The sequence below is a fragment of the Hyaena hyaena genome, unplaced genomic scaffold (assembly GCF_003009895.1).
Source record: "Hyaena hyaena isolate Hyena2069 unplaced genomic scaffold, ASM300989v1 scaffold_750, whole genome shotgun sequence".
NCBI classification, from domain to species: Eukaryota; Metazoa; Chordata; class Mammalia; order Carnivora; family Hyaenidae; genus Hyaena; species Hyaena hyaena.
The window spans coordinates 376443-393314 of NW_024081385.1; the positions used below are offsets into that span (position 1 = coordinate 376443).

Sequence of the window (16872 nt, forward strand, 5' to 3'; positions counted from 1 at the left end):
GAAGTTACAGGACCACATTTTCTCTTGTGCCTGTAAGAAGCATTTGTGTCAGGGAATATATCCAGGCATTTGGACTCTCCTGAACTGTGTGTGCATTGTACCGCAGTGTGCAAGGAGAAATCCAGCATTGGCAATTGGTCACTTAGGAGCAGTAAAGTTGGAGATACCAGTATGATGCAAGCAAGTTTTGACTAAAATTAGCTGTAAATAAGAAGGACATAGGAATCTGAAGAAATGATTAAATATTTAGCCAAATGTTTCTCCATGAACTCCCTTATTTTATATATGATAACAAGTAAGTGAGAATGGCAAGCATTCCTAGACTTAAAATATATAATATAACGTTAAGGTTAGAAATCTTTTTATATGCACTCTCATAGGTTGATTAACTTGCCAAATTCATTCTAAGTCATGTGTACTTTTTAAAATTACAGTAGAGGCTTTCAATTTTTTTTTTCAAGTAAGAAAGCATTTTCTAAATCAGACTTTGGAAGCCGAGTATACAAAATATGAAAGCAGAAGGGATATGAGAACATAGACAGTAGGGCTATTATAGGGACATGAGGCAGCAGAATGCCACCTATAGTCTCTGCAGAATCTGTACCAAGGTGTGAATGGTCCTAGACTGTATCATGCTAATGATAGAAATTCCCCTTAGGAGGAGAAAATTAATTTGTCTCCTAACTTAAAATGGGAAGTTTGTACGTGATTAAAATGATTTTTTCTTTTGGCAAATACTAACTTCCTGTATTGCTAATGTAGAGAATTTGAATAATATAATTAATGTGGTAAAGTGATCAAACATACAGGATTGTATAACCTATGAATAGATAAATCTCAGGTCTCTATGGGACATTTTCTCAAAGCAGAAATGGAACAGATCATAGTCTTTACAGAATATAGTAGTAATTTAGAAATAACTTTTATATGATAAAATTCTATATATACATCTATATAGGTATATACACACATATATATACATACATACATGCATATGTTGTACACTTTTATATTTGATAAAATGAAGATTTAAAACCCAACTAGTTGAAAGATTAATCCGCAGCCACTTAGAGGTGAGTAAGTGATCATGGAAGGAAGAGTAGGAAGGAGAGAGGGACAGCACTCTTTTTTTTTTTTTTTTCAAAAACAATGGAAGCTTGTCAGATACACCGAGAATTATTCAGTAATTCAAAGGAAGAATTATACTCTAAAATGAAACAGGAATGGAGACACTATAAATAGGTTAATTATGTTTGGTACAAAATATTCTAATGAAAACAAATGAAAAAATAATAAAGCTGAAAAATAAAATTAATTACAAATTAGGAAAACAATAGAATTTTTATTTTATTTATTTTTTTAATGTTTTTAATGGTTTTTTTTAATTTATTTCTAGGAGAGAGAGAGAGAGAGACAGCGTGAGCAGGGGAGGGTCAGAGAGAGAGGGAGCCACAGACTGAAACAGGCTCCAGGCTCTGAGCTGGCAGTCAGCACAGAGCCCGACGCGGGGCTCGAACCCACGAACCGCGAGATCATGACCTAAGCGAAAGTCGGACGCTTAACCGACTAAGCCACCCAGGAGCCCCAAAACAATAGAATTTTTAAAAGCCAGTTACAAAAACTAAAGTAAAGAAACCTCTGGGGCGCATGGGTAGCTCAGTTAGTTAAGCGTCCGACCTACATATGGACTCCAGGCTCCTGCTCTGTTGGCACTGTGCCTGTCGTTAAGAGCTTGATAGATAATTGGTAAACAAATAAAATAAGTGTTATTAATAGTGCTCTGAAAGAAAATGAGACTATTACACTACACCAGTGAATACAAAAAATGTGGCTTAATTCATGTTTTGAGTAGTTTGTATTTTTTCCCCAAGTTTGGCTATTATTCTATGCAATCAAACTTTCTCTCTCTTGTTATGAATATGAAATTATTTTAATATAAATTGCGAAATGATAATTTGGTAAACCAATTTGAAAACTTCCTCTGTGATGATAGAATAGGTAGTTGTTTTGGTTTCTCAGTCATTTATTTTGATATACTCAACTGTATGTTACTATGATATGGTAAAAGGAATACTATATAATAGGGAAAGAATTATAGACTAAGTAAGCAATCTTTAAAAAGGGAAAGAAAATGCTTTTTCAATAAATGAGTCTTCAATAAGTTTTTAAAAAGTCCATGGAAATAAATTTTCATTGAATATATATAAACACATAGTTTCAAATATTTCTGTCATACAGTTGTCATTCGTTTTAAATTTAAATTTGTGAAACACTAGAAATATTTACCTTAATTATTTTAGACTTTTGTGTTTTTAGCACCTGAAATTTTAAATTGATAAAACTTAGACTAAAACCTAATCCATGTATGTCACTTACTTTGTTACATTTTCAGAAAAAAAATTAACTAATAAGATTCTTCAGGAAATCTAAAATTACATTTTAAATTATTTTCTTTGATGGTAGATTTAGACCATTTTTCTTTCATTGTTTCACTGTTTATCTTTTAGATACAGACAGTTATCTGTCTTTCAGACTCTGTATTGTTATTACATTTTTTTGAGGGGTTGGAAAATTGTTTTATTATAAGTTTTTCATACTCTCTGTTTATTAAAACTTATTTCAAACTCTGTAATAATGTGAATGGGTTGAATCTACCTCATACATTAAATAATATAACCCATGTAGGTAGAATCCACACAGAGTATGATAAGGATTCTGGGGCTCTCTGCGACCTTACCCAACTACCTCGATGTTGCTACATTTTTACACGTTAATCCCTGTATTGGACTTTTCTACTTTGATGGCCGTTTTCGACCAGTTCCTCTTGGACAGACATTTCTGGGCGTTAAAAGTGCAAATAAGGTAAATATATTTTTTAATAATACACTTGTCTAAAAATGTTTGTGTTGTTTAATGCTTATTTGGGATTTTTCCAAAAGGCCATTTTAGTAGGATTACAAATTAAACATCTTAGACAAAATCAAGCACATTTCCTCAGCTGTAAGTAGTAATATAACTCCTTCAAAAAGTTGCTTATTGTTTTCATTGCTATTATCAATGTATATTTTGTATTCTTGGCTAATAATACAAGTTATATATAAGGTCCTAAGTTTCAAAAAGTTACTTTGAAATGATTGAAGGCTAGTGTGAAATAATAAAAGGCTCTCATTAAGCCAGTAATATGTATTTTGATATACTACTTATCTAAAAATTAATACAGTTTATGCCACTGGAAAATAATTCCTAGTAGCAACTATTAATGAGGTGTTCTATTTAATTTACAATCTTTTATAATTATCATATAAATTATATACGTAAGTTTCATTTCTGAAATTCTTTATAACGCTTTTTTTTTTAATGGTTTTTTATTTATTTCTAGGAGAGAGAGAGAGACAGCGTGAGCAGGAGAGGGTCAGAGAGAGAGGGAGTCACAGACTGAAACAGGCTCCAGGCTCTGAGCTGGCAGTCAGCACAGAGCCCGACGCGGGGCTCGAACCCACGAAATGCAAGATCATGACCTAAGCGAAAGTCGGACGCTTAACCGACTAAGCCACCCAGGCGCCCCTATAATGCTTTTAAAACTTTGTTTATAGGGATGCCTAGGTGATTCAGTTGGTTAAGCTTCTGACTTCAGCTCAGGTCATGATCTCTCAGTTCATGGGTTAGAGCCCTGCACTGGGCTCTGTGCTGAGAGCTCGGAGCCTGGAGCCTGCTTCAGATTCTGTGCCTTCCTCTCTCTCTGCCCCTCCCCTGCTTACACTTTGTCTCTCTCTCTCTCAAAAATAAACATTAAAAAAAAACCAAAAAGTTTGTTTATATCTATTACTGTGTACCATTTACACTATTTGGGTACTCATTTTAGACTTTCGTTTTATAATACCGTGAAAGAATATTTTTGCTTTGCTCAAAATTTATGCATTTAATATTCTGTTTAATGATATTTTTTGTTTTCTGTAAAAGAAATAGGTTTAAGAGAAGAGGGGCCTTATGACCTCTTTATAAAATAAAATAAGATGGGGGCACCTGGGTGGCTCAGTCAGTTAAGCATCCAACTTTGACTCTGGCCATGATCCAGTGGTCTGTGGGTTCAAGCCCCGTGTTGGTCTGTGCTGACAGCCAGCTCAGAGCCCTGGAGCCTGCTTCATATTCTGTGTCTCCCTCTCTCTCTGACCCTCCCCTGCTCATGCTGTCCCTACCTCCCTCCTTCCCTCTCTCTCTCTCTCTCAGAAATAAAATAAATAAATAAATAAATAAATAAATAAGATGGAATCCTGTGTTACTATGTCAGCCCTGGTTTTTAATGTATTGCATTAATTGTCTAAAAAGAATTTTATTAGTAACAGGGTCATTTTACCTTACATTATTACAAATAAAATACTCAGCTATAAAGTACCAGAAGTGATTGCCACTGGGACAGCATATATACTCTCCATCTACAGTGCATAAAGTAAGGTATCTTCAGAGTTGTTGTGAGCCATTCCAGACTTACAGACAGAAGGATAGTTCATGATGTGATAATAGTTATGATGTACATATTTTATCATTAATTGATTCAGGTGTTCTCAGTATCACTTGCTGCTTGTTTTTTTTTTTTTTTATACTAACTTAGAAAGTATGAGGTATTTTATTTGTACTTTTTTTATTTTTAGATCTTTTTATTTATTTTTGAGAGAGAGAGAGAGAGAAGGGGCAGAGAAGGAGGGAGACAGAGGATCTGAAGCAGGCCCTATGCTGAGAGTGGAGAGCCCCATGTGGGGCTCAAACTCATGAACCATGAGACCATGACCCGAACTGAAGTAGGATGCTTAACTGGCTGAGCCACCCAAGCGCCCCTTTGTACTTTTAAATTATACTGTGTTTCTTAATAGGCTGTTACATGCTAGGTATTTATATTGCATTTGTTGTCTCTACATTCTAGTTAATCTAAAAAGAAAAAAAAATGCTTAATGACCAGCAAAGTTTTGTTGATAGTTAGAAAGTTTATAATTGTTTCATTTGATATTTTTCATGTTTTAAAAATCTTAAGGTGCAACAGTTAAATAACATGGATGAAGTATGCTATGAAAGTGTTTTGAAGCAAGTAAAGGCTGGACACCAGGTATACTTTATTTTCTCCTCCTTTTAGAGAATACTTACTGGTTAAAATTGTTAATTTTTATGCTTTTAAAATTGTTATTGAATTCTGAGATAATGTCTGTGAGGTGTTTCTTTTTTTTTTTACTAATTTTTTAGCCAGATAAGTTAGCCATGTAAGTCATAAAATATCATAGACAAATTATCATCCACTATTGATAGGTCATTTTATTTTATTTTTTCACTATTTCATTAAATGGATAAGAGAGAGAAGGATTTCTTTCTTTACACATCTGGTTGTTGTTGTTGTATTGCTTTAATCTTTTAAAAAAGCAATCTTCCTTCATACCTCAAAATTTTTAATTTGTAAATTTTTGCATAATGTAAAAATTTTAAATGTTCTATTATTCTTACTGTTTTCATGAAGTAGTATCAGTTGGAATATATATGATAAAGTTTTATATTATTTTATTGTGCTTGGGAATTAAGCAGTTTTACTTTTATACTCCTTTGTTCAAAATGCTCCAATCAAGATTATTAAAGAAAAAGGATGATAATAATTGCTTGCATAAAACTTAATCATTTCCCAATTGTATGTGGTTCTTAGGATCATTTTATTTTATTATGGAATTTTTTCCTATGTTATTAGCCTTTTATGACACATAAAATTAAATACTTTCTGGTCCTTTGGTTTTTAAATTTGTTTTAAGAGCAGTGAAATCCTTTTTATCCAGACTAAATCTTGTTTTGAGCCCCAGTATATAAACAAATCAATGATGAATTAAACTTGAAGGCATAGAACACGGCCCACTGAGCATCTTTGATGCATTTTGCCCCTTTAAGAAATAACTTTAAAATCAGGTTTCTAACTAATCTCAAGAGTATGTCCTTAGGTTTAAAACTAACCTTTAAGGAAAAGAAATCATGATTAAATTATGTGGTATTAGTGGCTTACCTTTCCTAATGATTAAGTGTCTGAAATGGCTAAAATTCTCTTACATTTATTTTCATTGAATCCTCTCACCAGCAATGAGGCAGGTACTCTTATCATCATTTGACGTGTGAGGAACATGAGGTGCTGTACAAAATAAAGTAGCATCTTTCCATCATTTTAGGAGTGTACTTGTATATCCAGGCCATGTGAATTCATTCTCCACTAACCATCATGTCATGATCACTTTATGTACATTTATTTTATGTCGGTGTATTTCTCTGATCTTCATTAGAAAACTGCTTTGAACTGCATTATTTATTATGTATAAATAAAGGTTAAAGACCAATATTCTTTCTTTAATCAAAAATATTACCAAATGCCAACTACTTATTCTTAGGAACCAGGAAACTATTTTTTTGTAAAGGGCCATGTAGTAAATATCTTAGGCTTTGTGGACCTTATGTTATTCTTCATTGTAGCTACTCAGTAGTGCTGTTGTAGCATGAAAGCAGCCATGGACATTTTATGAACAGTTGGACATGGCTGTGTTTCAGTAGAACTTTATTTATGAAAACAGGCAGCAACTGCATTGGCTTGTTTTCTAACTTTTTTTCTAGGTTGCCTTATAAGATTTATCTGTAGTGAATGTCTGACAATCCTAAAATGTTATCTAGAGAAACATTTGATAGCATTTCTGTGAAAATTCTAAAAGAAAAAAATACCCTGTAAAATCACCAATATTTGTACTTTCTTTGTAAAAGAACAAGATAAATTCAGTGTAATTAGGTAGATATTGCCACCATGGATATTTATTTCTAACTTTCATATTAAAGAAAATTTAAACTATCTTATAGGCTAAGGAATATAGCTATGGAATCCACAAAATCTGTTTGTATATGCTATATTAAAAATGTGAACTAGATATGTTCTCTACATTAAATGTTTTAGAAATTAACATTCTTTTTTTAGAGCAATTTTGGGCTCACAGGCAAAATTGAGTGGGATTACCCTTGAAGTTTATTCTGTAGGTTTGTACAGATATATAATGTCATGTATCCACCATATAGTGTCATATAGTATAATTTCACTGCCCTGAAAACTCTCTGTGTTCAGCCTATTCATCAGTCCTTCCCATTTACCCCTGGAAACCGCAAACCTTTTAAATCTTTTTAATTTTTCTGTTGTTTTGCCTTTTTCAGAATATCACAGTCTGTAGCCTTTTCAGATAGCTTTTTTCACATTTCTGTGTGATGTTTCTCCATATCTTTCCATGATTTGATAGCTTATTCCTTTTATCACTAAATAATAGTCCACTGTCTGGATATACCACTGTTTATTTATTTATTTACATACTGAATGATATCTTGATTGCTGCCTAAGTTTGGGCACTTATGATTAAAGCTGCTATAAACATCTGTGTACAGATTTTGTGTGGACTTAAGTTTACAGTTTCCTTGGGTAAATACCAAGGAGTGTCATTATTGGGTCATATGGTAAGTATGTTTAGTTTTGTAAGAAACTTCTACTGTTTTCCAAAATTGTGTACCATTTTGCATTCCCACCAGCAGTGATTAAGAGTTCTTTTTGCTCAATAGCCATACTAGCATTTGGTGATACCAATATTATGGCCATTCTAACAGATGTGTAGTGGTATCTTGTTGTTTTAATTTGCATTAGTGACAAATGATGTTGAACATATTTTCCATCTGTATCTTTGGTGAAGTATCTGTTTAGGTCTTTGGCCATTTTAAAGTCAGGATGTTCATTTTCTTATTGTTGAGTTTTAAGAGTTCTTTGGGTAAAAGTTCCTTACATAAAAGTCATTTATCAGGTGTGTCTTTGACAAATATTTTCTCCCAGTCTATGATTTATCTTCTCATTTTCTCAGTGGTGTCTTTTATAAACAGTTTTTAATTTTGATAATCTGGCTTATCAGTTACCTCATAGACCGTGTTTGTGGTGGTGTATCTAAAAAGGCATCACCATGCCTAAAGTCACCTAGATTTTTACCCGAGTTATCTTCTAAGAATTTTATAGCATTGTGTATACATTTAGGCCTATGATTGGTTTTGAATTAAAATTCGGGAAGGATGTAAGGTCCATGTCTAGGTTTACTTATTGTTGTTGTTGTTGTTACTATTATTATTATTATTATTTGCATGTGGATATCTAGTTTTTCCAGCACCATTTATTGAAAAGACCACCTTTGCTCCATTTTATCCCCTTTACTCATTTCTTAAAGATCAATTGGCTGTATTTATGGCTTATTTTTGGGTTGTCTATTCTTTTCATTAATTTGTTTGGCTATTCTTTAGCTAATACTAGAGTGTTTTGATTACTGTATCTTTATGGTCTTTTTTGAAGTCAGGTAGTATCAGGCCTCCAACTTTGTTCTTCAGCATTGTGTTGGCTATTTTGTCTCTCCATTTAAGTTTGAACTATGAGTTAACGTTCTTTTTTCCATAATTTTTTATTGTGATAGGATTTCATCTATCACAGGAAAACTTTTTCTAATATATGGTAAATTTCTTTATAAATGCAAACCCCTAATTTATTTTTCTCTTTTAAAATAATGGAAATTAAACTGTAGATATTACTATGTGTGGAACATATAAATAGATAAATTTTGACTCTAGGTCAGGAAAACACTACTCCTTTTTTTAGAGAGAGAGAAAGGGGATGCCTGGTGACTCAGTCGGTTAAGTGTCCGACTTTGACTCAGGTCATGCTCTCACGGTTCATGGGTTCAAGCCCCATGTCAGGCTCTGTGCTGCCAGCTAACTCAGATCCTGGAGCCTGTTTTGGATTCTGTATCTCCCCCTCTCTCTGACCCTCCCCTGCTCGCGCTGTCTCTCTCTCTCTCTCTCTGAAATAAATAAAACATTAAAAAAATTTTTTAGAGAGAGAAAGAAAGCAAGCTTGAGCAAGGGAGAGGGGCAGAGAGAGAAGGGGAGAAAGAGAGAGACTCTCAAGCAGTCTCCACATTCAGTGTGGAGCCCCGACATACCTAGGTGCCCCACTAATATTCTTGCAAATGTTATAAAAATATTTAAGACACCACTGATAGGAATTTAAAAAAAAAATAAAGCAATCATTATTCTTCCTTTGCAGTTAGCACTTAATGATCAGATGAGTAGATACTTGTGTCATTACTTCAGCACACAGGATTGCTTCTATAGAAATAAGTCTTTTTTTTTAGAATAAAAAAGAGGAATTTTTGTGAATTCTTTCTTAGTGAGATTGATAAATACAAAGATTCATGTATAAACATATACATAAACACATGTGGTTGTTAATACTAATATAAGTAAATGGCTTAATAATAGCATTACTGGCAGTACTATAGCTATTTTGAGACTTTGGGAACTACAGATCACTTATTTTTGTAACATTATTTACCTTTATCATATGGTTTATAATTATTCTTTACATAAATTTTGTTACATTACTCTAGCCCATTTTTCATTATTAAACCTTACATTATAAAATATTTCTTTAAAAAATACATCTATTCCTAAATTGTCTTATTCCTTTTTGTTGGTAAAAGTGGTAGTTATATTTTCTACTGTAAGTAAAAGTCCAATTAAATGTTTTAATTTAATGGATCCTAGGAAACTTATTTCCTCTTCCTCTTCTGGCATGGTTTTTCACTGTTAGAGACTAACATGTTCCCCTAGGAATCATGATTTATGAACTATGCTGTCTGGGTTTGTTTTATTAGTAGAGATGGAATCTTACTGGCATTTCTTTCATTCTTAGTGTGAAGTTGTTCAGTCCATTACCTCTCAAAAAGAAATCCGCCAGACAGCAGGCATTTGCAGTTATGAATTCTAAAGGATAAGTTGGGATGGAGGCCTAGGTTCATAGCACTGGTTTCCTATTTAGAAAAGACAGACTTGGATGGGACACCCCAAGGGAGGGAGGCTTCAGGTGACCAGGGGCTGCTGCTCCAGGGCAGGAAGAACATGGGAATGGAGAGTGAGCAAAGCTGAGGCAGAAGTTGGGTATAAGCATTACATTCTCATCTTCTGTGTGCATGTCATGGCATCCCAGATTGCCAGCCTTTTAAGGATGCATGACCTCCAAGCTCTCTTCTTATCCTGCACTTCTGTCTGGGTAAAGATGCACTGTGGTGATTGTGTAGAATACAATTGCAAGTTGGGAGTCCACTGAAACACTTAAGGATCAGAGATTGTGTCCAGATCTGTGCCTCTTTCCAAACTAGAATTAGACAGGATAACTATGGCCCTTGTCACACTGTGTGCCTTAAGAAGTCAGGCTTAGGCTGCAGGTCTCGCAGTCTGTTTTTGAATGATTAGTGATGATGTTTATTTTCCATAATAGCAGGACTTTCTTAAGTTCTGTAGAAATACCCACATATCTCTTTTACTTATTTTAATTATAAAAATAAAATAACACTAAGGAAAATTTTTATAGTCTCACTATTTACCATTTTAACATTTTTATTATAATTTTTATGCACATCCACTAGTCATTTTTAATCCAATTACACATATAGCTTTTAATTTTGTTCATTCAAACCTAATTATTAGTTGCAATCGATAACTGAATTATACTGTAAATACAGTTTTATATTCACTGTTTTCTTTAATGAATAGTGAACATCTTTCATTGTTTCTACATGGTCCTTCCAATTTTAATATCTGTAAGAGAGATAGTTTTTATTCAGTTTATTTTTCAGACACCATGTGAATGTCTTTGGACTTTTAATTTTCCCATTCTGGCATGTACATTATGATCTCCTTTTCTTAAAAGAGGAAATGAACCTCCAAACTGTTAGGCAGCTTCCCCAGCGAGTATATACAGCTAATGAAGGTTTGCACCAGGATTGAAATGCAAGTCTTTGTGGAGATAAAGCCCACAGCATTTTCAGGACTTTATACTGCTCCTTTGCCGTTAAGCTGACATTGGCTGTTCCTCTATTCCTGGTTATTCCTATATTAGTAAGTGTTTTCAATATTTGCAATTTTCTATTAAAGATAGTGCTACTGTAGTGATCATCTTTCTGCCTATTATTTTTTCTGTTCAAACATTTCTTGGGATAAACTTCCTAAAATGGAATTATGGCATGAGTGGCCACCATTCGGTGGTCTTGGCACATTATCATATAATACATTCTGAGTGGGTTATACCATTTCATGGTCATAGCAGACCTATATAGGATTTTAGGAACTTAATGCTATGTTTTCTTGAAAAGTTTTATCAGCATAATGTGAGGTAAGATTATGATCTTCTCTGTTTGCTGTTTTGAATTTGTTTTATACTTTTAAGGCACAAAATAGAGTGGTATTAGTGAACTTTTCTTCTTAATTAGACAACTATTACTTCTTTTTTTAATGTTTATTTTGAGAGAGAGAGAGAGCTCATGAGGAGGGGAGGGGCAGAGAGAGAGAGGGAGAGAGAGAATTCCAAGCAGGGTGCAAGCTGTCAGCACAGAGCCTGACACAGAACCCAGGAACTATGTGTGACATCATGATCCGAGATGAAATCAAGAGTCAGACACTTAACTGACTGAGCCACCCAGGCACCCCTAGCAGTTGTTATTTTTAGACCATGATTACAAAAAAGCACATTTTGCATACCTCTGCTTCACTTTGAGTATGTACTCTCTGTCTTTTTTTTTTTTAAGTATATTTATTTTGAGAGAGATGGAGACAGTGCAAGTGGGGGAGGGGCAGAGGGAACCCTAAGCAGACTCTTTGCTGCCAGGACAGAGTCCAGATGCAGGGATTGAACTCAGGAACCATGAGATCATGACATGAGCCAAAATCAAGAGCCAGATGCTTAATTGACTGAGCCCCCCAGGCACCCCATGTACTTACTGTCAGTTAGAAAAACATTTTCTTCTCTGTGTTTTTGCTCTATAACTGTGACCCTATGGTCTTTGACCTCTGTAATTGCATTTTTAAAAAGTAATTTAAATGTGATTAATATAAAAGAGATTGGGGGGAAAAGAAGATGTAAACAAATTAACTTTTTTTAGTGTATATCCTTTCATTTTTTAAAATGTGTTTTATTCCCTTAATTTCCTATCTTTTTTCTCCGTTACTCCTATAGTTTCTCTATTATATTTTGTCCATCTAAAAATATGACAGAATCTTAAATGCAAACAATAACACTAAGATCAAAGCTGCCATATTTAAATTTTAATTCGTGCGTTCGGTGCAATGTAGTCCTTTTAGGTTTTGTGTTCCAGTAGGAAAGGTCCTGTGAAGTAAGACTGCATTACAAGAGGGTATTATTGTTTAAGCTCCTATTATAGTGTCTTGTGTATGGGGTCTCGGTGGTAAATGCAATTTGTGGTGAATTGCCTAGTCTTCAAAGATTTAACATCCTTAGGGAGATAGGGATGATAGGAAATGTGAAATCCTGATAGGCATCAGGATTATGACTTACCGGTTGATATTGGTTTCTAATTTTGCTAGTATTACAGATGCCAATGCCAGCACGGTAAATACTGAGTTGTTGAGGCAGATCTTATATTAATGTTATCATCTCAAGACCTCTTGCATGAACATAGTTTGGAAACAGAGCTCCATCTTTTTCATTTCTTTATTACCTTTATTATGTTTGCAACTTTGGGAAAGTTGCTGAAAACTAAAATCTTCTGTTTCAGTCTGAATTTTCAAAGGGATCATTCAGAGTCTTCTATTTGCAAGTTGCTCTTCCAGATACTATTTGACCTATAGGTTAGTTTAGTTTAATGTGTGGCAGTCTGTTGATTGCCTTTATATGTCCAAAGCTGCAATTGTGGAGAAGATGCTTGGAAAGGAAAACTATTACACATTTTTATATTAAAAGCTGAAGGAAATAACTATCTCAGTAAGGCTGAGAGTCTTTGATGTAATCTGTCACACTGAGGCTTATGTGGAAATTTGTTTTCAGGGGCTTAGAACCCCTCACTCGATTATTTCCCCCTCCCCCCTTTTTAAGCTTCTTGAATACATACCTTCACTAAGATGTGGTCCTCTGCTTTTATTAGAGGGTTAACAAAGAACTTCCCAATTGAATAGTCTGAGTCATATTTTTACCCCCTCATAACTGAGGTTGACTTTAATGTGATCCCAGTAACTGTCTGTCTTTATATAAGGTTCCAAGTAATTTCAACAAATGAATTTCTATCCATCTGTCAGAAAATGAAAAATACATAATTCAACAAAGTTTTTATCTTATTATCTAAAAAACTGACACCCAACTTAGCTCTTCAGTTATATTATTCTGCCCAGTTCTGGTGATTGAAAGGTCTAACTATACATATGAGCTTCATTCTAAGAGACTCTTCTATTTAAATGTTTTGTTGTACATACAAGTGCAGAAAATTATATGTGTATTTGTGTGTACATATGTAAATATAGAGAGAGGGAGACACACCTTTGCTTCTAGAATTCAGTTATAGTTATAACTAACTGTATTAGTGCATTATTTATTAAGTAGCCAACTACATATTCAGTAAATGTGCTTTTCCTTGTTATTAAGGGAACATAAGTTATTCCTTGTGGGCCTGTGTACCTAACCAACTTTATTAGCTTTATTTTGTTGCCTTTTAAATATATCTTAGCAGTTAATATATAGTAGTAAGAAATTTCAAGTCTGTTCTACTCCTGGAAAATCAAATGAATTTACCTTGCTACCACCATGTGCTACCCCCTGTCTGCCAACCAGTTAAAAAATCCTTCCTGTGACTATACCTTGATTTTTGCCCTAATTGTGGTTTCCCTAAATACTTTAATCTGAGCAGTTACTTTTCAGACGATTAGTAATAAGATTAAAATAAATGTCTATTAAAAAATGGAAAACTATAGCTCTCAGGCAACTGAATAGTTTTCATGCTAAAAGTTAACAGTTTCCTATTAAATACACAAATGAATTTGGTTTTTTTTTTCTCTCCATTTAGATTACATTAGAATAGAGCAAATTTCATGTTCAAAAACCATGCTGATATTCTCTGGTCATCCTATTCCACGAGTTTCAGTATACCAATCATCTAAACTTATATGCTCATGTGCTTAATAGATTTTATGTGCAGCTTTGCCTTAAAAGTATTAAAAACAGTAGGAGGCAGTTGTGTTCCACTCAAGCATGTGTTGATGACAGATGGAGAAAATCTTTTCATGTTGACTTTTCAACAGTCATACTCTGCAAGACTTCAAGTCTTCTTGGCAATTGGGAAATTAAAAGTTGGCGATTCAGCCTTTAATTTTGATCCATCTGCTCAAACTAATGAGACGTCTCATTTGTAAGCTACTCTTTGTGTTACCAAATGCAAGTACAGCTTTATCATTCCTGTTAATAATTCCCCTCCTCCTGTGTAACTTGCAGAATGGGAAAATAATTGATGCCCTAACCCTATTGAGATTTTTCTTGTAATACAAACATTGTTACAGTGATAGAAAAAGAAATAGGAATTGCCTCAGAGATTATGGGATATTTATTAAAAAGTTAACTTGTTCTTTTTTTTTGTTTACATTATCAAAAAAGGTTAACGTCCTTATTTAGTAGCTTCTTACTCAAAACCTACTAAGTTTCAAGAATAAGGGAGTTTGAAGTATTAAAGAGAAAAAAGTTACTTTCAGTTTTGGATTCATGCTTAACATCAGCTTTTCTTTACTCAGATTTGTGCCTTGTTTTCTCTTTCTTCATTGTTTATAAGTTTTTAATAGATGTTTCTGTTTCTAATAAGTTACCCTTAAAAATTAACTACTCAATATGCATTAGCTTCTTACTATCTAAAGGGAATTATTCTTGGTTCTTATCATTGATTCTTAGTTTTTATAAAAATTATTATGTACAACTGAAATTTTAATATCTATGAGCACAACAGTTAAAGAAGATATTCCTTCCTTATCTTTACCACTAAAGATTGTACTATTAAGGAAATAGTTCAGGAGTTTTTTTTTAACTACAAGAAAATCGAGAAGCAGCATTCCTGAAAACTCTACTGATTTTTTAAAATTTATTTTGAGAGAGAGAGAGAGCGGGAGGGACGGAAGAAGGAAGAGGCAGAGAAAAAGGGAGAGAGAATCCCAAGCTAACAGTGCAGTACCCCACATGGGACTTGATCTCCCCAACTATGAGATCATGACCTGATCTGAGATGAAGAGTCAGATAGATGCTTAATCGACTAAGCCACCCAGGTGCCCTTGAAACCTCTACTTTTGAAAAAAGTACCCTACCCTCCAGTAAAAAAAACTCTGATACATCTTCTGTCAAATCAAAATGTCCTATCCTTCTACATTTCACAGGCAAAAACTAGTTCTTGGTACTGTTGAGTTCTCTATTTTACTTTTTAATCAGTATTATTAGGGTTTGCTTAGAATTTTTTATTTTCTTTGTATGTAATAAGGTAAAAATCTCATTAGTATATCTGTGTACAATTAATACATTGTATAAGAATAAGGGTTGATACTTTCTTTTATATTCTTCTCTTTCATTAACAGTGATTTTCTTTTATAGAATAAGAAGGAAAAAGTGGGATTATTCATTCTTTTATTAATCTAACAGTGATTTAGTATAGACATTCTTTGGGTGAAACAGTTGGAATAAACTTAAAAGTTGTCCTTGTTAACTAACTCTCCCTTGTTCCATTTCTAATTCTTCATTAATACCTATTTATTTTACCTAAGTGTGAATCCACTCGTTTCTCTCCATCCCCTCCTGCTCCTGCACCATCACCTCTACTATCTAATAATTCATAGAACCATCATGTCATCCATGGACTGTTCTAGCCACCTCTTAATTGCTCTATCTGCTTCCATTCTGGCCCTCCACCAGCTGCTCTATACACTGCACTTTGCTAGAAAGATCTTTACAAAATACAACTCCAGGATGACACTTGAATCCTTCAAGCTCCTTTAAAAGGGTTCAGGGGGTCTCTCTATTGTCTGGCCTTTACATTCTTCCATCTTCATCAACTCTTTCCCTCATTTTCTACCTCCTGCCTTCCTGGACTTCTTTCACCCTAATCATAGAGATGCTTACTTTTGTTTGTGCATAACTTGTACCCTTTGTCTCATGCATGTTTTCCTTATTCTCTGCTTAGTCATTCTATACTAAATCCTTCAGATTTTATCTTTGTTAGAGAAGCTTTTGTGTGCCTCCTTTATCTTTCAACTCCTTATTATGAACTATATAATAGCATGGCCTACATCTTCTTCATATTTCTTGCTATAGTTTTACATTTTTTTTTTCTGGCTGGTTTTGATTAATTCCACATTTTATTATTAGATCATTAATCTGATAAAGAAAGGAGCTAACTCTGGTCTTGCTCATCATTTGTATTGTCATGGCCTCCCCAGTACCTGGAGCACAGTTGTTGCAGAGATGATGTTTGATAAATAAGTGATTGGGAGATGTGGTCTTCACAAGTCGGAAGCTATTCTTAAGGAAATCGCAGGCAACTAACTTCAGGGAAAATGGAGGAAATAGTCGTTAGTTCTACAGTGAGCTGAATGTCCAGGCTGAGGGTAGAACATCCTGGAGATATTGAATGATATGAAAGATTGCTTTGATTACCTTCTTAGGGAAAAATTTTCCCCCATTAGCTGTAAAGATCAGTGGAGGAATGCTGGTATTCTCCTTTAAAACGTTTCATTACATAAATTTATTCTTAATATTATTTCATCTAGTTATAGTCTTTTCTGTTAGAAGTATTAAATTATCTTATTTTCTCCTAATTTGAGATATCCACCTACCTTAGTAGATATTTTTCATGATACGGACATCATTTGTATCACCAGTTATTTGAGGTTAATATATTATTTCTTTTATTTCTATTCATTGACACCTAGAGAAGTAACTTTTGCATGCTTCTAAAATTTTACATTTTGAAGAGAACAGAAAAATTC

The 16872-nt window shown here is 33.8% G+C and overlaps 1 protein-coding gene across 1 annotated transcript in view; it reads left to right on the plus strand.

Moving 5' to 3' along the window:
• The window catches only part of ASCC3 (activating signal cointegrator 1 complex subunit 3), a 332522-nt gene that overhangs the window by 136360 nt on the left and 179290 nt on the right, over window positions 1-16872 (plus strand). The window contains exons 12-13 of the mRNA XM_039218367.1: window positions 2686-2862; window positions 5027-5098. Coding sequence (XP_039074298.1) covers window positions 2686-2862; window positions 5027-5098 — 249 coding nt within the window. The remainder of the gene's footprint in view (window positions 1-2685; window positions 2863-5026; window positions 5099-16872) is intronic.